At 56.7% G+C, this 22995-nt stretch overlaps 2 protein-coding genes across 7 annotated transcripts in view; one reads left to right on the forward strand and one right to left on the reverse strand.

The window, feature by feature from the left end:
* DHX30 (DExH-box helicase 30) overlaps nucleotides 1-15906 on the forward strand; it is a gene marked incomplete at its 5' end in the record, with an annotated part of 39705 nt that extends 23799 nt beyond the window's left edge. For all 3 annotated transcript variants that reach the window (XM_083858970.1, XM_083858968.1, XM_083858969.1), the window contains 16 exons: nucleotides 1814-2169; nucleotides 2831-2957; nucleotides 4598-4747; nucleotides 5766-5918; nucleotides 6649-7470; nucleotides 8517-8595; nucleotides 9084-9188; nucleotides 10197-10372; nucleotides 12132-12338; nucleotides 12658-12739; nucleotides 13581-13774; nucleotides 13846-14005; nucleotides 14174-14331; nucleotides 14779-14882; nucleotides 14964-15103; nucleotides 15578-15906. In XM_083858970.1, coding sequence (XP_083715096.1) covers nucleotides 1814-2169; nucleotides 2831-2957; nucleotides 4598-4747; nucleotides 5766-5918; nucleotides 6649-7470; nucleotides 8517-8595; nucleotides 9084-9188; nucleotides 10197-10372; nucleotides 12132-12338; nucleotides 12658-12739; nucleotides 13581-13774; nucleotides 13846-14005; nucleotides 14174-14331; nucleotides 14779-14882; nucleotides 14964-15103; nucleotides 15578-15813 — 3249 coding nt within the window. In that variant the 3' untranslated portion in view covers nucleotides 15814-15906. The remainder of the gene's footprint in view (nucleotides 1-1813; nucleotides 2170-2830; nucleotides 2958-4597; nucleotides 4748-5765; nucleotides 5919-6648; nucleotides 7471-8516; nucleotides 8596-9083; nucleotides 9189-10196; nucleotides 10373-12131; nucleotides 12339-12657; nucleotides 12740-13580; nucleotides 13775-13845; nucleotides 14006-14173; nucleotides 14332-14778; nucleotides 14883-14963; nucleotides 15104-15577) is intronic.
* A 4769-nt stretch (nucleotides 15907-20675) lies between these two features.
* Nucleotides 20676-22995, reverse strand: part of MAP4 (microtubule associated protein 4) — a 187972-nt gene continuing 185652 nt past the window's right edge. For 3 of the 4 annotated variants that reach the window (XM_083884868.1, XM_083884869.1, XM_083884866.1), the window contains one exon: nucleotides 20676-22914. In XM_083884868.1, coding sequence (XP_083740994.1) covers nucleotides 22907-22914 — 8 coding nt within the window. In that variant the 3' untranslated portion in view covers nucleotides 20676-22906. The remainder of the gene's footprint in view (nucleotides 22915-22995) is intronic. The other variant, XM_083884867.1, reaches the window with a different exon arrangement.

Raw genomic sequence — 22995 nt, forward strand, 5'->3', positions numbered from 1 at the left:
CCAGAGCTGCAGGCTGGGGGTTCCCAGAGCTGCAGGGGAATTTCCTGAGCTGCAGGGTGTGGGTTCCCAGAGCTGCAGGGTGTGGGTTCCCAGAGCTGCAGGGTTTGGGTCCCCAGAGCTGCAGGGTTTGGGTCCCCAGAGCTGCAGGGTTTGGGTTCCCAGAGCTGCAGGGTTTGGGTTCCCAGAGCTGCAGGGTTTGGGTCCCCAGAGCTGCAGGGTTTGGGTCCCCAGAGCTGCAGGGTTTGGGTCCCCAGAGCTGCAAGCTGGGGGTTCCCAGAGCTGCAGGGTTTGAATTCCCAGAGCTGCAGGCTGTGGGTTCCCAGAGCTGCAGGGTTTGGGTTCCCAGAGCTGCAGGGTTTGGGTTCCCAGAGCTGCAGGCTGGGGGTTCCCAGAGCTGCAGGGTTTGGGTTCCCAGAGCTGCAGGGTTTGGGTTCCCAGAGCTGCAGGTTTTGGGTTCCCAGAGCTGCAAGGTTTGGGTTCCCAGAGCTGCAGGGTTTGGGTTCCCAGAGCTGCAGGGTTTGGGTTCCCAGAGCTGCAGGCTGTGGGTTCCCAGAGCTGCAGAGTGTGAGTTCCCAGAGCTGCAGAGTGTGAGTTCCCAGAGCTGCAGGCTGTGGGTTCCCAGAGCTGCAGGGTTTGGGTTCCCAGAGCTGCAGGCTGTGGGTTCCCAGAGCTGCAGGGTTTGGGTTCCCAGAGCTGCAGGCTGTGGGTTCCCAGAGCTGCAGAGTGTGAGTTCCCAGAGCTGCAGAGTGTGAGTTCCCAGAGCTGCAGGGTTTGGGTTCCCAGAGCTGCAGGGTTTGGGTTCCCAGAGCTGCAGGGGAATTTCCAGAGCTGCAGGGTTTGGGTTCCCAGAGCTGCAGGCTGTGGGTTCCCAGAGCTGCAGGGTTTGGGTTCCCAGAGCTGCAGGGTTTGGGTTCCCAGAGCTGCAGGTTTTGGGTTCCCAGAGCTGCAGGGTTTGGGTTCCCAGAGCTGCAGGGTTTGGGTTCCCAGAGCTGCAGGGTTTGGGTTCCCAGAGCTGCAGGGTTTGGGCTCCCAGAGCTGCAGGCTGGGGGTTCCCAGAGCTGCAGGGTTTGGGTTCCCAGAGCTGCAGGGTTTGGGTCCCCAGAGCTGCAAGGTTTGGGTCCCCAGAGCTGCAGGGTTTGGGTTCCCAGAGCTGCAGGGTTTGGGTCCCCAGAGCTGCAGGGTTTGGGTTCCCAGAGCTGCAGGGTTTGGGCTCCCAGAGCTGCAGGCTGGGGGTTCCCAGAGCTGCAGGGTTTGAATTCCCAGAGCTGCAGGGTTTGGGTTCCCAGAGCTGCAGGGTTTGGGTCCCCAGAGCTGCAAGGTTTGGGTCCCCAGAGCTGCAGGGTTTGGGTTCCCAGAGCTGCAGGGTTTGGGTCCCCAGAGCTGCAGGGTTTGGGTCCCCAGAGCTGCAAGCTGGGGGTTCCCAGAGCTGCAGGGTTTGAATTCCCAGAGCTGCAGGGTTTGGGTTCCCAGCAGAGTGTGGGTTCCCAGAGCTGCAGGGTTTGGGTCCCCAGAGCTGCAAGCTGGGGGTTCCCAGAGCTGCAGGGTTTGAATTCCCAGAGCTGCAGGGTGTGGGTTCCCAGCAGAGTGTGGGTTCCCAGAGCTGCAGGGTTTGGGTCCCCAGAGCTGCAAGGTTTGGGTTCCCAGAGCTGCAGGGTTTGAATTCCCAGAGCTGCAGGGTGTGGGTTCCCAGCAGAGTGTGGGTTCCCAGAGCTGCAGGGTGTGGGTTCCCAGCAGAGTGTGGGTTCCCAGAGCTGCAGGGGGAGTTCCCAGAGTTACAGGAGGGTTCCCAGAGCTGCCCCATGTCTCTCTGCAGGGCTGGGGCTTGCTGGGCCCCCGGAACGAGCTGTTTGATGCAGCCAAGTACCGGCTCCTGGCCGACCAGCTGGGCTGTCCCGACGAGCGCTGGTGCAACGAGGGCAAGTGGCGCTCCAAGTCCGGCCCCTCCCTGGCTGACCTGTCCACCTGCTGGCGCCGCATGGAGCCCGACGACGCCATCCAGCCCATGGAGCAGGGCAGGATGCCCAAAGCCATGAGGAGGGAGGAGCTGGAGGAAGGGGAGCTGGAGGAGGGCGAGCTGGAGGAAGGGGAGCTGGAGGAGGAAGCGATCGACGTCTCGGATTATCTGCCCATGGCGCACCAGGACGCGCGGACGCCAGGCAGAGATCCCAGGTGGGTCTGGCTGGGAATGCTGAGCCCAGGGCAGAGGGAAGGGAGGGTTTTATTGTAGCTGAGGGCACCTGGAGATGGGCCAAAGTAATAGTGGAGCAGCCTGGTCTCATAACATGACCAGGCTCATAACTTGAATGCACGGCCTTCTTCCCTGCAGCTCTGTCCTCTGCAGAGACTGCCAGTCTTGTTACCTGCCTGTGCCTAAAGACATTTCCACCCCCAGAGTGGTGCACATGCACTTACACCAGGTTTTGACCCCCCTGGTTTTGAGGGCAGTGTTAAATCTGCTCCCTTCTATCCCCATAGCTGCCTGCTAGACTTCATGAGCACAAAGCTTGGATTTTTAATAGGCAGCAGGAGCAAGATCTGTAAGAGAGTGATGGTAGCTATTTCTGTGATGTGGTTTTTAAATTCAGAATTATTTATTAATTAAATCTATTTCGATCTGGTTTGTAGCCTTGGTGTAAAGGTTTGATCACTGTAGTAGGTGAATTTGCTGGGTGGTTGTGACTGACAGATTTTAGTAGCTGGACTCTGCCTGTGACCAGAATTACCTGGGCTTTACCTGAGCAGTTTCAGAGCTCAGTAGCACTCCTGGAGTGAGGCAGCTCTGAGCACAAGTGGATATTTGTACATCCAACTCTCCTCATGTCCCGTGCAGCCGAGGAGGGAGTTCCATTGAAATGACAGACGACAACACCGCCATCCGTGCCCTGACACAGTTCCCACTTCCCAAAAACCTCCTGGCCCAAGTGATTCAGATTGCAACCTCTTCCTCCACAGTCAAGGTAAGGTGCTGTCTGACCCCTCCAGGGAGGAAACTCAGAGGCTTCAACAAAGGAATCACTTTGCATCCTTTGGGCAGCAGAACTGGGGAGGGGAGGGAAATTAAAATTAGGCCTAGAGAAATCAGTGTGAGCAGCAAAAGAAAAGACTTTGTGGTGAGAACTGAGGGAATGTCTTAATAGAACCATGAGGAATGTTGGTCCCGAGGCCAGGGCAGAGGAGGAGCTGCTGTCTGAATGAAGGAGGTATTTTCTGAGGTTTCCTTTCCCCATTTACCTGCCACAAGCACAAGTTTGTGTTGCTGGGAGCGATGTGTAACTCCTGTGCTGATAGAATCTTTCCACAACTCGATTCTTGCCCTTCCTGGGATGTGTCACCCACCTCCCAGAGCTCCTGTGCTCAGCAGAAAGGAGCTGAGCTCCACCCTCAGGCTCTCGGGGTGTTCCCCACAGTTGTCTGCTCTCCCTTTGGCTTAGACAGCACCTTGTGAGCTCTTGGGGGGTGGAGTTCAGTGCAGTAACCTTCTTCTAGTCCTCCATTTAAAAAATGAAACAAAATAAAACAAATCCACAAAAAAAAAAAAAAAAAACCAAAAAAAAAAAAACAAAAAAAAAACCACCAAACAGGGTGAAAGGTTCAGAGGAGCCACACGAGGAGTGGCTGAGGTCACTGGGTTGGTTCAGACAGAGGGCAGAGCTCAGCAGGGGCTGCAGCTCCTCCCAAGGGGCAGCTCCAATCTCTGCTCCCTGTGACAGGGACAGGAGCCAGGGAAGGGCTGGAGCTGTTCCAGGGAGGGTCAGGCTGGACATCAGGGAAAAGTTCTTCCCCCAGAAGGTTCAGGCACTGCCCAGGCTCCCCAGGGAATGGGCAGAGCCCCGAAGCTGTCAGAGCTCCAGGAGCCTTTGGACAGCTCTGCCAGGGATTCACAGGGTGGGGTTGTTGGGGTGTCCCTGCAGGGCCAGGGGTTGGGCTGGGGGCTCCCTGCAGGGCCAGGGGTTGGGCTGGGGGCTCCCTGCAGGGCCAGGAGAGGGGCTGGGGACTCCCTGCAGGCCCAGGGGAAGGTCTGGGTGCTCCCTGCAGGCCCAGGAGAGGGGCTGGGGACTCCCTGCAGGCTCAGGGGAGGGACTGGGGGTCCCTGCAGGCCCAGGGGCAGGACTAGGTGCTCCCTGCAGGCCCAGGGGAAGGTCTGGGTGCTCCCTGCAGGCCCAGGGGAGGGGCTGGGGTGTCTGTGCAGGCCCAGGGAAGGGACTGAGTGCTCCCTGCAGGCTCAGAGGAAGGTCTGTGTGTCCCTGCAGGCCCAGGGGAGGGACTGGGGGGTCTCTGCAGGCCCAGGGAAGGGTCTGGGGGCTCCCTGCAGGCCCAGGGGAGGGGCTGGGTGCTCCCTGCAGGCCCAGGGGAGGGGCTGGGGTGTCTGTGCAGGGCCAGGGGAGGGGCTGGGGAGTCCCTGCAGGCCCAGGGGAAGGTCTGGGGCTCCCTGCAGGCCCAGGGGAGGGACTAGGTGCTCCCTGCAGGTCTAAGGGAAGGTCTGGGTGTCTCTGCAGGCCCAGGGGAGGGACTGGGGTGTCTCTGCAGGCCCAGGAGAGGGACTGGGGTGTCCCTGCAGCCCCAGGCTGTCCACCAGACCCCATGCTCATTCCTGCAGGAGTACATGCAGTTCCGCACGGTGGGCACCAAGACCAAGATCTGCAAGCTGAGCCTGCGCTGGCCCTGCCCCATGACCTTCGCTGCCAAGGGCCGGCGCAAGGTGGAGGCCGAGAACAAGGCAGCAGCCCTGGCCTGTCAGAAGCTGAAGGTGAGTTCCCCTGCCTCCTGCATCCCCTGGGGATGTTCCTGTGGGTGCAGCCTCCTCTTCTGCCTCACTCACTGGTCCTGAGCCTGACAGAGAACTTCCTGATCTTGTGTAATGAGCTAATGCTTAATTAGCTAATTGTTGTGGGTTGAAAGCAAAATGAGTGAGAGGCTCCAAGTCAGAGATAAAATTTAATAAGAAGAAAGGTAAAAAGGTAAAAATAAAGTAAAATAAATGCAATAACACAAAGGAGCACTGCCAGAGTCAGAACACACCCTGAGCAGGGTGGTGGGAGCAGTCCAGGTGAGGGGCTCTTCCTGAAGCAGTGATCCCACAGAAAGGTCTGGGAGCTCTGCTCCTCTGGGAATCCAGTGGCTCAGGGCTGCTTGTCCTGTCCCAAATCCCAGATTCTCTCCAGGTGGGAATGCTTGGCTCCTCCCCCTGGGCATTGGGAGCATCTCCCAATGGGATGAGGAGTCGTGCAGTGGCTCCTTGATGGCCCATTAAACAGAGAGAGCTCCTGGAGGGAGTTCCCTGTGAGTCCTGGGCAAGGCATTGATGGGCCATGAGCAGAAGAGCCCAACACTAGAGCACTGCCCCGCTTGGTTTAAGCAGTTCATGAAGATGGTGATAGAATAAATACTTTGTGCACATCCCACACCACAACCCAGGACACTAATGCTTAATGAGCATGTGTTTCCATGCCTTGGGATTCACAGCGTGCCAGAACCACAGCACTGAGAGGATTTTGCAGTCGTGGCTGCTGCTGTTCCTCTGATGGGTCTGTTTGAGGCCTTGCAGGTGTAGTGTCAGGCCAGGTGGTTGGTTTTGGTGTGTCTGGTTCTCCAGAGTCACAGTGGGATCATGTCTGGTTTCTTGCTGTGGCAAGAAAAGCAGGAATTGATGGATTTGGGATGGTAAAGAGCTGGCCTGTCCAAACAGGAGGTCCAAGTGCTCTGTATCCCGGCCCTTGGTGTGAGCAGCCTCGGAGCTGAGGGTGTTGTTTGCCTGTTCCCTGCAGAGCCTTGGCCTGGTGGACAAGAACAACAACCCCCTGAGCCATGCCATGTACAACATGACTTCCCTGCGGGAGCTGGGTGAGAACCAGAGGAAACCTTGTCACATCAAAGTCCCCGAGGCCACCCTGCGCAAGATTGAGAACTACCTGAACCACGTAAGGCTCAGCCCCCCGAGGGTCCCCTTTGCCTGATCCCATTTCACTTCAGGAATTGGACGTGGTTGAAAGCTTCCTGTCAAAATGCTGAGGGAATTCATGGTTTGATTGTTGCCACAAAACCTGATCAGTCTCTGATGCCCTTTGGGGAAGGGAGACCCTTTCTGGGCATTGACCTTCCCTTTTAGAAGACTCTGGGGATTCATAAAGTTGAATCCAAAAGTTGTGATTGATCAAAAGTTCAGCAACTTTTAATCCCATGAACATCTGGGCCAATGCTTTGATTTGTTTTCTAGACAATTCCTGACCTGTTGCTCCTTGTAGTTCTTCCTGTGGGATGTGAACTTCTGTTTTTTCTTTTGCCAAGACAGAACATTTCTGGCTCTGCCAAAAGCTTGTGTTTTGCATAAGTTACGTGTCTGGGTGGGGGTGTAACTTGATAGTTTCCAAAAGTTGTCTTTGAGGGTTTGTTGCATTGGAGAACTCAAGTTACTGGTCTTGTGGGTTCAGACAGCAGCACTAATACCCCTCCTGAAATAGGGAATGCAGCAAGAAACACACAGGGGGCTGCCCAAATTAATTCTCACTTTAAATAACCTCAGTTTAGAACATGAGTGGGTTACCTGAGATGTGAGGCAGAGCCAGGCTGGCCGAGTCTGTTCCAGGCACTTGTTTCTTTCTGTCCTCCTCAGGATCAGTACTAACCTTGCTGTCCTTGCCCCTCTCCCAGTACCCCGTGGACATCAGGGAGTCCCGGCCCCGCATTGCTGACGACATGATGAACCTGACCAAGGAATCCGGCGCCATCAGCGACGCCATCACGGGCAAAACCTACATCCCCATGCTGGAAGCCGAGGAAGTGCGCCTTAGCCAGAACCTGCTGGCCCTGTGGAAAAGGAGAGGAGCCTCGTGGCAGGAGAGCCACCCCCTACCCGTGGACCCTCACAAGGACACCATCCTGTCGGCCATCGAGCAGAACCCCGTGGTGGTGATCGCAGGGGACACGGGCTGCGGGAAGACCACGCGGATCCCGCAGCTGCTGCTGGAGCATTACATCCTGGAGGGGCGTGGGGCTCGCTGCAACGTGGTCATCACCCAGCCCCGCCGCATCAGCGCCATCTCCGTGGCCCAGCGCGTGGCGCAGGAGCTGGGCCCCAACATGAGGAAGAACGTGGGTTACCAGGTGCGGCTGGAGAGCAAACCCCCAGCTCGAGGAGGAGCCCTGCTCTTCTGCACCGTGGGCATCCTGCTCAGGAAGCTGCAGGGCAACCCCAGCTTGGAGGGCGTCAGCCACGTCGTGGTGGACGAGGTGCACGAGCGGGACGTGAACACGGATTTCCTGCTCATCCTGCTCAAAGGAATCCAGAAGTTGAACCCTGACCTGCGCCTGGTGCTCATGAGCGCCACGGGGGACAACCAGCGCTTCTCCCACTACTTTGGAGACTGCCCCGTGGTCAAGGTGCCGGGTTTCATGTACCCGGTGAAGGAATATTACCTGGAGGAGATCCTGGCCAAGCTGGGCCGGCACAGGCACCGGCACTATGAGATCAAGGTGGGTGTGCAGCCAGGGGGGAGCTGTCCCCCTTCTGGTCTATCAGTTCAGGCCTGGGACTGCTCCTGCTTCCCTCTGCTTGTTGGACACTGTTTGCTTGGTTTTAATTCCTTGCCAGTCCTCCTGAGGTGAAGTCAGCTTAGTAAAACCCCAGAGCGTTCTGATTAAATTATGTATAAAGATGATTTTGCTTTGGGGTCAAGTTGCTTTTGCCTCCCTTTAATGGGAAGATGTTTGAGTAGGCTGAGAGCTCATTGCTGTGTGTACACAGACACAGAGTTGAGTGTTTGCACATCTTGGGCAAGCCTGGCTCAGGACTGGGATGGCTGTGGCTTCCAGCAGTGTTACCTCAGTGCTCACCGTCCTGCATGACTGAATTCCCTGAATCCTGCTTTTCTGGAAAATGCCCTCCAGATGTGTGCTGTGCTCTGGGTAATCCTACACCACTGGTGGGTCATGGAGTCACACAGTCACAGAGGTTGGCCAGAATCTCCAGACGTTTTCTGGTCCAACCAGCTGCTCTGGAGTCTGCCAGCCCATTTTTCCAGCCTGGAGAGATCTCTCCCTGTGGCTGAGCAAGTGTCTGGAGTATCAGCCATTATTCCCAGTCCTGGATCATCAGCAACTTGGGGTTTCCCATTGCCTCCAGGGCATTTTTCCTGTTTCTGTTGTGGCAGAGATTTTATCTGAGCTTTAATGGTCTGTTCCAAATTCCTGAGAGCTACACAAGCTGCTGCTTGGAGCCTGATGGATTTGAACTCCCAGGTGCATGTGGCAGTTTTGTCCACAAAAACCTCGTGGGAATTCTTGTTACTTGTGAGGTTCTGTTCAGCAGAAATGCAGAGATCTGGGAAAGGACTGTGAATTCTCTGCACAGCAGAGAAACTGGCAGCACTTGTGACCAGAGCAGGTTCCAGATGGAGCCCAGAGCAGGCTCCTGGCCCCAAATCCTGGGCAGGGTGTCCAAGGGCAGGTGTTTGGTGCTCTGGGTGCCCCTGTGCTGTGCTGACAGCCCTGACCTGCCTGTCCTGTCCTGTCCCACCCAGCAATCCGACGACGAGTGTGTCCTCGACCTCGACCTGATCACCGACCTCGTGCTGCAGATCGATGCCCACGGAGAGCCAGGTGGGTCCTGCCTCGCCCTCAGCTCTTCCTTCTGCTGGGGGGAGAGAAAGGTGACCCCTCCAGAGCTTCTGCAGAGACACCACAGTGCTGAGCCACAGTGCAAGGGCTCCTTGAATTCCTGCTGGTACAAGTGGTCTCGAGCCATGTGGCACAAACAAATTCTGAGCCTTTTGCCAAGACAGGGTTGGACTCCTCAGTGTCCTGGGCAGCTGTTCCAGGGCTTGTCTGTGCTCCAGCACTGGCAGCCTTGTGCTGCACAATTCCCTTTGGTATTGGAGCTCTATCCTTGTCAAAATACCCTTTCCCGGAAGGTGAAGTGTTTGGGAAGAAGGTGATTTCCAAGAGATTTAAGTGTTCCAAAGCTTGTGGATATTCCCTGTCAAACTCCAGGTAGCCTGGTTGCTTCCTGCCCTGGAAACGTGTCTCCAGCTGGGGAAAAAGCACTTGGATTTCGAGGCTGTGTGTTCTTAACTCCCAGTGTGTTTCAGGTGGGATCCTGTGCTTCCTCCCTGGCTGGCAGGAGATCAAAGGGGTGCAGCAGCGGCTGCTGGAGATGCTGGGCTCGCAGAACAGCCGCTACCTCGTCTTGCCAGGTGAGAGGGCAGGGCCAGCCCCTTCTTCCCAGCATTTGGGAGAATCTGGGACAGTTGGCTTGATGTTCCCCTTCAGCTTTGCTCTGGTACAGAGCTGGTGAGCTTTGATGTCTATCCCAGCTGTGTAATGGTGTGTGGTAAGTGTGTGAGTAACTCCTCCTCGCAGAGGCTGAGTAACTCCTGTGTGTGATCAAAGAGAGTGGTTTCCCATTTGCCTCCAGCAGTTTGGAATTGGGCAAGGGGAAGGCAGTTCAGCTCTGCACTGCTGTAGCTGCACAGAAAAGATCTCAGGGCTTGCAGGTGGATTCTGCAGCTCAGCTTTGATCAGTGAATTTAACATTCATTGCCCCAGGAGGAAATTCACAACAAAAGCCAGTTTCGCTCTGCAAAGCTCTTAAAGGTTTTGGCGTTTTTGGTTTGTTTTTTAGCAGCTCTGCCTATTCAGTGTCAAACCAGGCCAGGCAGGAGCAGAGCTTTGAGCAGCTGGGCTGTTAATAAGTGCAGGTGTAGTTTGGTGGAACGTGCCTGTTCTCCTCTGCTGGGAATTCCTGTGTGGTGCTGAGCTGTGGCAGGGCAAAGCTGGGACACAGGACACACAGGGGCCTCACTGAGAACAAATCTGACACAATGGGCTCATGTGGCAGTGAGAATTCCCATTCCCCTGCCCCAAGGGACTTCTGAGGAGGGGCAGCTGCAGAACTGGACTCTGTGAGGGAGTGAGATTTCTGCCAGGGATATTCCTGTAGTTCCACCAGGCTCTGGGACAGGAGGTGAGGAGAACTCCTGCTCCTGCTGAGCCACAAGTTGAAGCAACTGAAATGAAGCCTTCCCAAATGACTTGTGGAGAATTTTTCCTGGGTTCTGGCTGGCAGGAAACTGCTGGCTGTGACCACTGGCAGGAAACTGCTGGCTGTGACCTCTGGCACCTGCTGTCCCCATTTCTGTAATTGGGAGATGACGGTTTGAGAAGCTCAGCTGGGCAAGTCTGACTCTGGTTTAATTTCCCAGTGCACTCCAACATCCCCATGATGGACCAGCAGAACATCTTCCAGAGGCCTCCCCCGGGTGTCAGGAAGATTGTCCTGGCCACCAACATCGCAGAGACCTCCATCACCATCAACGACATCGTGCACGTGGTGGACAGCGGCACGCACAAGGAGGAGCGCTACGACCTCAAGACCAAGGTACTGCTGCCCTGCTGCCTCTGGCTCCTTTGGGACGCTCTGGGGCACAGGAATGTTCAAAGTGCCATTAATGGGATGATGGAGCTGCTTCCCATTTGGCCCCTGAGGCACAGGTGGTGTAGTTTAGGGAGAGTGTTTGACTCCTCATCAGTGTTTGCTGTGTCCAAGCTCTGGGCCAGGCTCCCCCATCAAATTCTGAGTTTTTCCAAAGAAATTGAAGGCAAATCCTACTTTCTTCCCAACTCTGTTTCACCACAGAACACTGGTAGCTTTTCTGTTTGCTTTCAGCCTTTTTCTATGATTTCATCCAAAACCTCCTGCTGGCCCTCACAGGGCAGCCCTGACCTGTTAGATCCTGCTCTGTTTCCAGCTCTCCTGGCCCAGTCCCTATTCCACAGCTTTCCATGGAGAATCTGCTGCTCCCAGGCCCATTCCTGGCAGTGCTGGGCCCTGAGCCTGGGAAGGCTCTTGTTTGGCAACAAAGTGAAGGCAGCTGTGCTGCTGTTGCTGTTGAGAAAATGAATTCTGGCATCACCCCTCTGCCCCTGTTGTAGAACATCATCTCCCAGGGCCGGGTGGCCTTTCACACCTTGGAGCAGTTCTGGTTTAAACCCAACCCTTTGGGATTTGCTCAGTTTTATCCCAGTTCAGAATGCAGACCCTGAGGCAGGGCTGGGACCTGGGATTGGGCCTGGGACAGGTGTCCAGCAGGTGGCATCTGGGTCCCATCCACACAGCCCTGGAGCTGCTGCTGGACAGAAACCAGCACTGCAAGAGGCAGGAGAGTGGGAAAGCCTTCCCTGGCCCTTTGGGACCATTCATCAGTCGTGAGAAGTTTGAATTCTCTTGGCTGGCTAGAAAGATGGCAAAGGGAGGAACTTTGGATATGGGCCTGGAGTGACAGGACACAGGGAATGCAGAGGGCAGGGTTAGATGGGATACTGGGAAGGAATTCCTGGCTGGGAGGGTGGGGAGGGGCTGGAATGGATTTTCCAGAGCAGCTGTGGCTGTCCCTGGATGGTCAGGTCGGACAGGGCTTGGAGCAGCCTGGGACGGTGGAAAGTGTCCCTGCTGGGGACCCCCATGGCTGGGGTGGAACGGGATGGGCTTCAAGTTCTCTTCCATCCCAAACCATTCTGTGACTCCATGGGTGGAACAGGACAGAGCTATGGGGAGCCTCACCCCGCCGTGTCCCCTCACCCCCGCCGTGTCCCCTCACCCTTCTGTATCCCCTCGCCCCGCCGTGTCCCCTCACCCTTCTGTATCCCCTCGCCCCGCCGTGTCCCCTCACCCCACCGTGTCCCGTCACCCCGCTGTGTCCCCTCACCCTTCTGTATCCCCTCGCCCCGCCGTGTCCCCTCACCCTTCTGTATCCCCTCGCCCCGCCGTGTCCCCTCACCCTTCTGTATCCCCTCGCCCCGCCGTGTCCCCTCACCCCACCGTGTCCCGTCACCCCGCTGTGTCCCCTCACCCTTCTGTATCCCCTCGCCCCGCCGTGTCCCCTCACCCCACCGTGTCCCCTCACCCCGCCGTGTCCCCTCACCCCGCCGTGTCCCCTCGCCCCGCCGTGTCCCCTCACCCTTCTGTATCCCCTCGCCCCGCCGTGTCCCCTCGCCCCGCCGTGTCCCCTCGCCCCGCCGTGTCCCCTCGCCCCGCCGTGTCCCGTCACCCCGCCGTGTCCCCTCACCCTTCTGTATCCCCTCGCCCCGCCGTGTCCCCTCACCCCGCCGTGTCCCCTCACCCTGCCGTGTCCCCCCAGGTGTCCTGCCTGGAGACCGTGTGGGTGTCCAAGTCCAACGTGGTGCAGCGGCGCGGGCGCGCCGGGCGCTGCCAGTCGGGCTTTGCCTACCACCTGTTCCCGCGCAGCCGCCTGGACAAGATGCCCACCTACCAGGTGCCCGAGATCCTGCGCACGCCCCTGGAGAACCTGGTGGTGCAGGCCAAGATCCACATGCCAGAGAAAACGGTGAGCACGGCCCTGAGGGGCTGAGCAGGGCTCACAGAGCCCCAGTGACGGGAGTGGGATGAATCCAGAGCGTTGATCGTTGCAGTTTTTTGCTTTGCTGAGCGTGGTGCTGTCCAGGGAGGTTCAGAGCAGGAAGTGTGTACATCACTGAGGTTATAGAGTGTGTCTGGAGGCTTGAAGGAGTGGAGAGGGCTGAGCTCATATCCCTGGAGGCAAACAAAGAGGGAGTTGTGCTGCAGTCTGGGTTCCCGAGGGCTCTCACACCTGTATGGGAACCAGGCTCACTTTTTCCCTTTTCCCTTCCCCTACTTTGTTTCAGGCAGTTGAATTTCTCTCCAAGGCTCTGGACAGCCCTGACATCAAAGCTGTGGATGAAGCCGTGATCTTGCTGCAGGAGATTGGTGAGTTAATTCTGTGTCCTGGAAACGTGTTTGCTCTCTCACTGTGGGCAGTGGGATTTGGCACAGGCTGTTATGGGGCAGACTGGACAGGATTGTCCCTGGATGGGGATAGCAGTTGATAGTGACTTTCCCAAACCACATGCCCTGTGCTGTTTTATTTCCCACACTGCTTTGCTTAAAAATAGGGGATAACTTTCCAAGATCAAAAAAAAAAAAAAAATAAAGGAGAAACAACAGAAAGAAGGGAACTGGTGATTTGGAGTTCAGAGATGGGTGACAGAAGGGAGGGAAGGGGTGATCTGGAGTTCAGGGCTGATATATTCCCTCCTCTGCCCTCTTTCTGGGGGCTTTTAACTAGCTCAGTTATTAGGAGGATTTGGAGAGAATTATATCAAGGACGAGGTGAGGTATTTTAGAAGAGGCTTTTTCCCTGGGACCTTTGTCCCAGGCGTTTATTTTTTAAGTTTTTAGGGGGGAAAGAGAGTGAGCAGAGGAAGGAAAGACAATTTATAGCCCCCAGCTCAGAGGAGACAACTGGACCACAGCCAATGGGGTCAAAGAAGGAAATAAGGGTCACTCTAAGTGCTCAGGGACTCCAGGGGGTCAGGAGGGAGAAACCATTTCCCTAGAGAATTACAACACAGGGCTGGGCCTTGTTGAAGGCCCTGTGTCTGTGACCTCAGCTCAGCTAGACCTGGGGGGTTCAGGGTGCTTATTGCAGTCCTTGTGCCTCTTCTGGAGGTCACCCCAACCCTCCCCAGCCCTGGCAGTTCCCAAATCCCCATTTTGGCTACACTGAGAGCCAATGGACGTGCCACATGTGTGTGTGTCTCTCCTGCAGGAGTGCTGGACCAGCGGGAAGCCCTGACCACGCTGGGCAAACGCCTGGCCCAGATCTCCACGGACCCTCGGCTGGCCAAGGCCATCGTGCTGGCCTCCATCTACCGCTGCCTGCACCCGCTGCTGGTGATCGTGTCGTGCCTGACGCGGGACCCCTTCAGCAGCAGCCTGCAGAACCGTGCTGAGGTGGACAAGGTGAGCACTCCCCAGCACAGGAGGGGAGCAGGGCCGGGGCTGCCCGTGGCTCACGGGTGTCCCTGTCCCAGGCCAAGGCCGTGCTGAGCCGGGAGAGCGGCAGTGACCACCTGGCCTTCGTGCGGGCGGTGGCGGGCTGGGAGGAGGTGCTGCGGCGCAGGGACAGCCGTGCCAGGGACAACTACCTGCAGGACTACTACCTGTATGGGCCCAGCCTGCGCTTCATCAACGGTGAGTTCAGGCTGTCCTGGCCCTGCCCTGGCCCCTGGAGGCTGCTGCACAGGGAGGGGCTGGCTTTGGCCCAGGTCAGATCTCCTGGTGCTGCCCTGCTGAGGTGACTCATTCCATGGGGAGAGGGAGAGGATGAATCTCATCCCTGGTGCTGTCTCCTTTCTCCAGGCCTTGTCAAGCAGTTCTCTGAGAACCTCTACGAAGCCTTCCTGGTGTCATCCCCGTCTGACTGTACCATGCCCTCGTCAGTGTGTAACCAGTACAGTGAGGAGGAGGAGCTGGTCAAGGGCGTCCTCATGGCTGGGCTCTACCCCAACCTCATCCAGGTACAGCACTGCCATTGCTCTCTGGGGATGGCTGTCACAGCAGGTCACACCGGGAAGTGCTGAGGTGCCAGAGAAGCTTCTGCTCTCTTGGGAGTGTCCAAGCCCTGGCCTCCAGCCTGTGCTCCAGTGTTGTCCCTGATCCCCAGTCATGAGGAGTGGCCACCCTGTGCTGTCCCTGATCCCCACCCATGAGGAGTGGCCACTCTGCCTTATGTGGGTCCCTGCTTAGATTCTCATCACTTGTTTTGGGAGCCATTGAAGTGACATTTTTCTCCTCTTGGCTACCTGAGGTGGCATCTTCCTCCTCCCCTTGTCCACGGTGGCACTGGGTGACTGCCAGGAAAACACACTCCTGGGAGCAGAGGGACATGATCCCCCTGCCCCTGTCAGAGGTGGCTGTGGCTGTCAGGGCTGGTGCAGGTGTGTGACAGTCCCCTCCCGTGGCAGGTGAGGCAAGGCAAGGTGACACGCCAGGGGAAGTTCAAACCCAACAGTTACGCGTACCGGACCAAGGCCGGCACCGTGCTGCTGCACAAATCCACCATCAACAGGTGAGTGCTCAGAGTGGGGATCCCACAGGGGCAGGAGGGGTTTTGTGGGGCCCAGCTGGGCTGACAGAGCTGCTCCTGCAGGGAGGCCTCCAAGCTCTACAGCCGCTGGCTCACCTACTTCATGGCCGTCAAGTCCAACGGCGGCGTCTTCGTGCGCGACTCGTCGCAGGTGCACCCGCTGGCCGTGCTGCTCATGACCGACACCGACATCCACGTGCGAGGTCAGTGAGGTCCTTCTGAGCTCCCAGCCTGCTCCAGCTGCTCCCCAAGGCTTTTACTGTGCTGGGGCCACAGGGGTGGTGGTTTGTGAGCTGTTTGTGAGCTGTTCTCTGCTCTGTAGGGAGATAAATCCAGCCCTGGCAGGCTGAGCCTTGGGGCACTGATCAAACTGGGGGAAGGAGCTGAGCTGGCAGGATCCCATTTGTCCCTGAGGATGTGTCCCTTCAATCTGTGGGGTTTTGGCAGTGCTGCAGTTGGTCTGTAGCTTTTAAGCTCAGTGGGGTTATGCCATCAGCTACTCCAGTGGGAAACTGGGAGGATCCCAGTGTGTGCTCAGAGCTGCCTGGATTTTCTGGGAGCTGTCGGCTCGGTTGAGTCCCAGACTGGGCTAAAACAACTGTGGGGAGGAGAGGAGCTGCCTGGGGGCCCTGGAGCAGCCCCAGCAGCCCCTCTGACACCCTCTCCCTCCCCACAAGACGACGGCTGGCGAGCGACGGTGTCCCTGACGGACAGCGACCTGCTGGTGCTGGAGGGGGACTCGTACACCATCCGCCTGCTGCGCGACTTCCGCGTGTCCCTCTCCAAGATGGTGGAGACGTGCCTGTGCTACGAGATGGCCGCCATCCCCGGGGACCTGCACCACCAGCACAGCCAACTGCTCGACATCCTGGTGGATCTGCTCAAGGGCCCTCCCGGCAGCTTCGGCTCGTAGGCGGAGCCGCCGCCTCGTGTGGGGACTTGTAATTTGTATAAAGATGTTCACAAATGTTTATTTAAATAAAAGTTCTATTTATCCCCTTGTGAAGTCATCTCTCTCCATCCTAGAAGATTAAATGTTGTCTGAATCTCCTGCTGTCGGCTCCGTGCATGGAAGAGCAGCGCAGTCCCGCCGGGGATGGACTGGGAGCGCCGCCGGACCCCGGTGCTGTGGACACCCACCCGCCTCCTCCGCCCGCCCTGACCGGGGACAAGGACACGGCTGCTGCTGCCACGGGCCCCCCTGTGCCCCCTCCCCACGGGGCCAGAGCTGCTCCGGGCTCACCAGGAGGACGGACGTCCCGGCTGTGCCAGGATGGTGGATCCAGCGGCTCCGGCAGGGAGGGGATCTCCCGTCGTCGTGGAGGAAACTCCCGGAGCAGCGGATGGAGATGGAGAGGGAAAGGAATTCCACGTGGGATCCAGGGGCCCTGCCAGCCCCAGCACAGTCGTGGCGTCTGAGTGTGAGATGTGACTCGTCCTTCCCAACCTGCCTGTACTTCTTCTCGTCCTCTTGCGTTGTTCCTATGATTATTTTTTTTGTTTTATTTTTAAATTCCTGCTCTTCCCCACGTGGAGGAGGCCGGATCCCTGTCCCTTGTGCAACACAGGACGTGATTGTAGCTGCCAGGCTGCCTGTGAGAGCTGCTCCTGCGGGAAGCCAGGAGCAGAGGCACAAAACCCTTTGTTTTCTATGAACAGGGACCATATTTCTGTGGAAGGAGGATTGCAACAGGCACAGCACTCAACTGAGGAATCTGGAGTTTAATCCCAGCTTTGCCTTGGATTCTCTGTCCGAAGAAGACAGTGACCTACCTCACAGGGCTGTTGTGAGGGTCGGGGTTTGTAGGGAGCCCTCGGGCCCAGGGCTGTGCCCCCCGGGGCTTGGGCTCCTTTCTTTTTATTCCCATTTCTTACGCTCTTTGTACCTGCAGCCGGGAATGGGAGCGAGGCCGTTTCCAGGGCACTTGGGGCTCCTGTCCCGGGGCCACCCTTTGGTTCTCCCAGTTGTACCATTTAATTTCCTGCTCATGGGCTTTCAGGCTCTGTGGCTGTGCCAGCACAAGGCCCAGGGGGGGCTTCCCAAGGCTCCAGAGTCCTGCAGCCCTTTGGGGTCACTCCAAAAAACTGCTCATCTTCATTTCACTTGCTTGAGGTTGTCACTATTATTTGACCAGTGTTTGTTTCTTTTTTTGGCCTGTATAATGGGCAGTATGGTTTTCCCTTCCAGCAGGTTTAAAAAAAAAAAAAAAAAAAAAAAAAAAAGAAAAAAAAGAAAAGGAAAAAAAGACAAAAAAAAAAAAAAAGACTAAGCTATTGTCTAAATGGTTCCGAACTAGTGTGATATTGGGATACTTCCGTGGCTGTTATGTGATACTGGATCTTTTTACAACATAGATTAAAGACAATAAAAAGGGATAGAGTAGGAACTGCCTCTGTCCTCTTCATTCTTTTTTACTGTTTGTTTTTTCTGCAAAGTTTGGAGTTTTGTGCCTTTCTCTGGATAGGGAAGAGCAGAAACAGCAGTTTCTCTGCTGGGAGAGGTGCAGAGCTGTCCTGGGGAGTGAGGGGCTGCAGGGCTGTGCTGTGCCCCCATAGTGACCCCAAGGGGACAGTGAGTGTGGGCACAGGGGCTGGAACTGGGGGAGATGTGTCCTGGTGCTGCTGCTGCCCCGAGAAACCAGCCCAGGGTGTCCCAGAGCTCAGAGAAACCAGCCCAGGGTGTCCCAGAGCTCAGAGAAACCAGCCCAGGGTGTCCCAGTGCCCAGAGAGAGTGTCCCAGTGCCCAGAAAAATGAGCCCAGGATGTCCCAAATGCCCAGAAAAATGAGCCCAGGGTGTCCCAGTGCCCAGAGAAACCAGCCCAGGGTGTCCCAGAGCTCAGAGAAACCAGCCCAGGGTGTCCCAGAGCTCAGAGAAATCAGCCCAGCATGTCCCAGTGCCCAGAGAAATGAACCCAGAGTCTCCCAGTGCCCAGAGAAACCAGCCCAGGGTGTCCCAGTCCCCAGCTGGATGGGAACAACAAAAAGGAAAATCTGCCCAGGCCAGAGGAGCAAATCCAGGGCTGGGAATTCTCCTGTGGCTGAAATCAGAGACCCCCAAATTCCTTCACCCCGCCCCACAGAGCCACAGCAGCCCGAGGAGGAACATCTAGAAGCTTTATTTCAACCCTTTACAATAGTAAGAATCACAACATCAAGTCAGGAAATGTTGCTAAAGGAGACGATGCTCTTCCAGCCCCCGGGGAGGGGAGACACGAAGGCAGAAACAGCCAAAGGGTCCCCCCAGAGCTGTTTGTCTCACCCCAAGCATTGACCTCCCCTCCCTTCCCCAGCCCTTCCCCACCAAGGCCAGCGGAGTCTCCCCCTGCTCGGGCACCCCCTGCAAGAGAAAAATCCTATGACACAAAATAATGACAACACGTCACATCGAGAGAAAAAACACGTCCCGCGCTGCTCACGCCTCACAACAAACAACAACCCGCTTGAGGTAAAAATATTAAATCTGCCCCCACCTTTTGCTGATGGGGGAAACTGAGGCAGAGAGGTTGAGTGGCTTCCCGAGGGCACGGAGGGAACTGAGAGCCGGGATGGGCCTTTGGGGTGTCCTCCTAGAGCCCTCCCTGGCCTGTGGTCACTCCTCGCTCCTCTCTCGGTGCTCCAGGCTGGGCTGGGAGAGCTGGAGCCCCTCTGAGCCCCTCTGAGCCCCTTTGAGCCCCCTCTGAGCCCCCTCTGAGCCCTTTCCACGCTGCTGCTGCTGCCCGGAGCCTCCTCCACCTTTGGGGGAACCTTTTCCCAGGCCTGAGACTGACCCCAGAGCAGCCCCATCACCCCAGGACGCCACCAACACCAAGCTCCAAAAAACTAAAAATTCTGCCTAAACACAAAGGTGGAGGGTCCTGGGGCTCCCCTCGCACCGTGCGGGGACAACGGAGAAAAACTACATTCAGTTTGCGGCCGGGAAAGGAGCCCATGAACTCGGGAACTTGAATGTTGTTTAACAGTAAAAAGCCCAAACCAGCCCTGTATTTGCTGCTGAAACACCGGGATGGAGCTCACACAGCCCTGAGCTCTGCAAAAGCCTTTGCTGCTCCTGCCCGGAGCCCCCAGCGCGCCCCAGCTCGGGACAGGAACTTTTTACATTCAACTCAGAGCACAATTCCCATTTCCCCCCCCATTTCTGCCTCCAGCCCTCGGTGGAGCCCCTTCCCACCTTTGAGGTCTCAGCTCATCCCACCTCTCCAGACAGGAAAACCAAACTCATTCCCACCACGCACGGCTCCTTCCCAGCCTAGAGCAATATGTACAGCTGCTTCCTCAGAATAAAATTTAAAAAAAAAGAAATCCGTATTAAAACTGAAGCTGTCCTAGAAAAAACACCACAGCAAACTAGTGTTATCTGGATTTAGTTTGTCAGCTAAACACAGGCACGACAAGTGTTAGAGAAGTGGCACAGAAGCAAGGCCGGGGCTGAGCTGGGCCGGGTTTTGGGAAACGGGGAAATCCCAGGAAAACAGCGCAGGGAGAAGGTGACACCACTGTCCCTTTGCAGCGGGGCAGGGCTCGTTTGCTTTTTGCAATCTCAGAAGATAAAGTGCAATGTTGCCACTCGCCTTCCTCCTGCAGTCCCTGAACCGGGGCCTCACCTGGGACACCCCGGGAATCCCATCCTGGGACACCCCGGGAATCCCATCCTGGGACACCCCGGGAATCCCATCCTGGGACACCCCGGGAATCCCATCCTGGGACACCCCGGGAATCCCATCCTGAGGTACCCCAGAATTTCATCCTGGGGCATCCCAGGGAATTTCATCCTAGGGAATCTCATCCCGGGGCATCCCAAGGAATTTTATCCCAGGAAATCCATCCTGGGACATCCCAGAATCTCAGCCCGAGGTATCCCAGAATTTCATCCCAGGGAATCTTATCCCAGTGAATCTCATCCCGGGACATCCCAGAATTTCATCCCGGGGTATCCCAGAGAATCTTATCCCAGGGAATCCATCCTGGGACATCCCAGAATCTCATCCCAGAGTATCCCAGGCCACCATGGGCCCAGGAGCAGCAAGAGGAACGCCACATCTCAGCCTCCACCTCCTCTTTGGTTGCCCACGAACGTCTCCGGCCTCTGCCCATCGGCACAAACGCTGCTCCCGTTGCCCCTGCCCGGCCTGTGAGCCTGGAGCTCGGCTCCAGCCCCTGCCAAAGCCACTCTGGCTGCTCCAGGAGGCTCCAGCCCCTGCCAAAGCCACCCTGGCTGCTCCAGGAGGCTCCAGCCCCTGCCAAGGCCACCCTGGCTGCTCCAGGAGACTCCAGACCAGGAACCAGGAGGCTCCAGACCAAGAACCAGGCTCCAGGCTCACCATCCTGCTGAGGGGCTCACCCTGCTCCTCTCCTCTCCTCTCCTTCAATTTTTCCCTCGATTCAAGTGTTGGTAAAAAAAAGAATAAAAATAATAAAAATCAACCGAACCCAAGGCGAGGCTGCCAAGCTTTGAAGCTGGTGTGTAGAATTTAGCAGTAAAGAAAAGAAAGAAGCGTCACAGGAGGGGCAGTGATATATCCCGGGGACACGCCGGGAGGGCAGGGAGGGATCCCTTCCCCAGCCGGGATCACAGGGATGAGGAGGGGAGAGGAGAGGTGGGGAGGAGGAAAAGGAGAAGGAAAAGAGAAGGAGGAAGAGGAAGGGAAGCATTGGGAGGTCTCTGGGTATATATAACCGCCCCTTTTCAGGTGCAAATCTGCAATTCGCTCGTTTAAATTTTGTATTCGGATGAAAAAGCACTTATGAAACTACCAGACGACTTTGATGCAAACTAGTACATTTTAATGCCATTTTATTAGAAACCATGCAAACTTTAATATAAAAAATACAAGTGCAATAAGAATCTCGTGTGTAAATACAGATTCCGAGTTATCGTGTCGTTGTTTTTCTTCCCAAAGAAACGCTCCCACAAGCAGGAGAAGCTGAGGCTTCCCTCGGGCCCCTCCTGGAGCAGCCCCCCTTAGCACAGGCCTGGTTCACTTCTCTTTGATCCCAGTGTTTTCTTATTCTTGTCTTTTTATTTTTTTTTTCTCTCTTTAAATTAGTTTGACCACCCAAGAACACTTTTTTGTTTTTTGTTTTTTGGTTTTTTTTAAATTTATATTAACATTTTCATTTCTTTAGTGTCGTTTGAAACGAGGAGCTCCAAGAGAGTGGTTAAATCTCCTTCCTCAGTCAGAGCTGCAACTCCCCTGGCACTGACCCTGCCCCTGGGCTCGGCCTGGGATGAGCTCTGCCCTTCCCTGTCCCTGTCCCTGTCCCTGTCCCTGTCCCTGTCCCTGTCCCTGTCCCTGTCCCTGTCCCTGCTGCCTCTGCATCACTCGTGTCCCCCTCCATCACCCCTAAAACCACACACCCCACACATTCCCCACTCTCCCCAAACCCCCACGGACCTGCTGCAGCCTCGGAATTCCCGGCCTGTGCCCTCCTGCCCCTGCCACGGCCTCCTGCTCCCTCCAGCCCCTGGAAAAACCAGGAACGAGAAATCCCAGGGCTCGGCCGTGCCGTTAAATAAATAAACCAACCACCGTTTGCAGAAGGCACCGCGCGCAGGGAGGGCTCGTGAGCATCAATTAATTAACACATCTCGAGCATCAATTAAAACACCTCGAGGTCAACACAGGCTCCCACCTGAGCTCTCACAGCAAGTTTTGCCCTTTTCACATTCCTGTGCCTTTCCTTCCGGACATGGCTTAAATCCCATGAACTCGCTCCGTTCGTTGTAAAATATTTAAAACCCAAAAAAAACCCCAAACAACAACAAAGAAGTTACAAGGGCTGGATATGTCAGTAAGAAGCCAGCACGGCAGCAGCGGTTAAATGTCCCTAAACTCTCCTACGGGCCGGAAAAGAAGGAAAAAGAGAAAAGGAAACTTAGCACGGGGTTCGAACACGATAAATCATCAACACTTTGTCACAAAGAATAAAAGGTTTCAAGTCAACAGTTAAAACAGCCTAAACGAGTGTGGAGGGGATTTATCAGCATCCCACAGGCAGCGGCAGAAACTGAAGCGGCGAGGAGGGAAAAATGGGTTAAAAAAAAAAGAGACAGAAAGAAAGAGATCACAGCTTATCCCTGTTAACTCGGCCTGGCCCAAACCCACAGGGCTCTGCCCCTCCCAACGCGACACCGACACCCAGAGTCCCCCCGGGATGGGCACAGAGAGAGCCAGGGACCCCCCAGCCCGGGCAGAACATCGTCCCCTTCCCACCTACAGCCAGAGCCGGGTTAAGAGAGCCAAGCTGGGTCCGGGCCGGGGGTGACAAGCCTTGCTGGGAGGGCACGGCCGGCGGTGACGGGGACGTGGCGGAGCCCGGGGTGTCACTGGAGGAGCCCAGGGTGTCGCTAATGGATCTTGGGCTGTCGCAGGAGGAGCCCAAGGTGTCGCAGGAGGAGCCTGGGGTGTCACTAAAGGAGCTCGAGCTGTCGCAGGTGGACCCTGGGGTGTCGCAGGAGGAGCCCAGGGTGTCACAGGTGGACCCCGGGGTGTCGCTGGAGGAGCCCAGGGTGTCGCAGGTGGACCCCAGGGTGTCACAGGTGGACCCCGGGGTGTCGCTGGAGGAGCCCAGGGTGTTGCAGGAGGACCCTGGGGTGTCACAGGAGGAGCCCGGGGTGTCCCAGGAGGAGCCCAGGGTGTCGCAGGAGGAGCCCAGGGTGTCGCAGGTGGACCCTGGGATGTCCCAGGAGGAGCCCAGGGTATCGCAGGAGGAGCCCAGGGTGTTGCAGGAGGAGCCCAGGGTGTCCCAGGAGGACCCCGGGGTGTCGCAGGAGGAGCCCGGGCTGTCGCTGGCAGAGGTGCTACGCCGGGGGCAGGTGCTGCTGGAAAGGGTGGGGGGTTTGGAGACGACGATTTCCGCTCCGTGGTCTGTTCCAGCCTTGCTTGGCCTTCGCACGGAACGTCACCTTGTGAGACTCAATCTGCAGCGACACAAGGGGGACACGGGGGAGAGGAGGAGACAAGGGACAGGAAGGGGGGGAACGGAAGACGATACCATAATGTCATCATTAGATGCCTGGAAGATAAAAGGCAATTTTCTGAATTAAAAGCAAGGCACCACAACCCCGCAGACGTCGCCACCAGCGGTCGGGAAGGG

This window comes from Zosterops lateralis, assembly GCF_965231275.1.
Source record: "Zosterops lateralis genome assembly, chromosome: 1".
NCBI lineage: Eukaryota > Metazoa > Chordata > Aves > Passeriformes > Zosteropidae > Zosterops > Zosterops lateralis.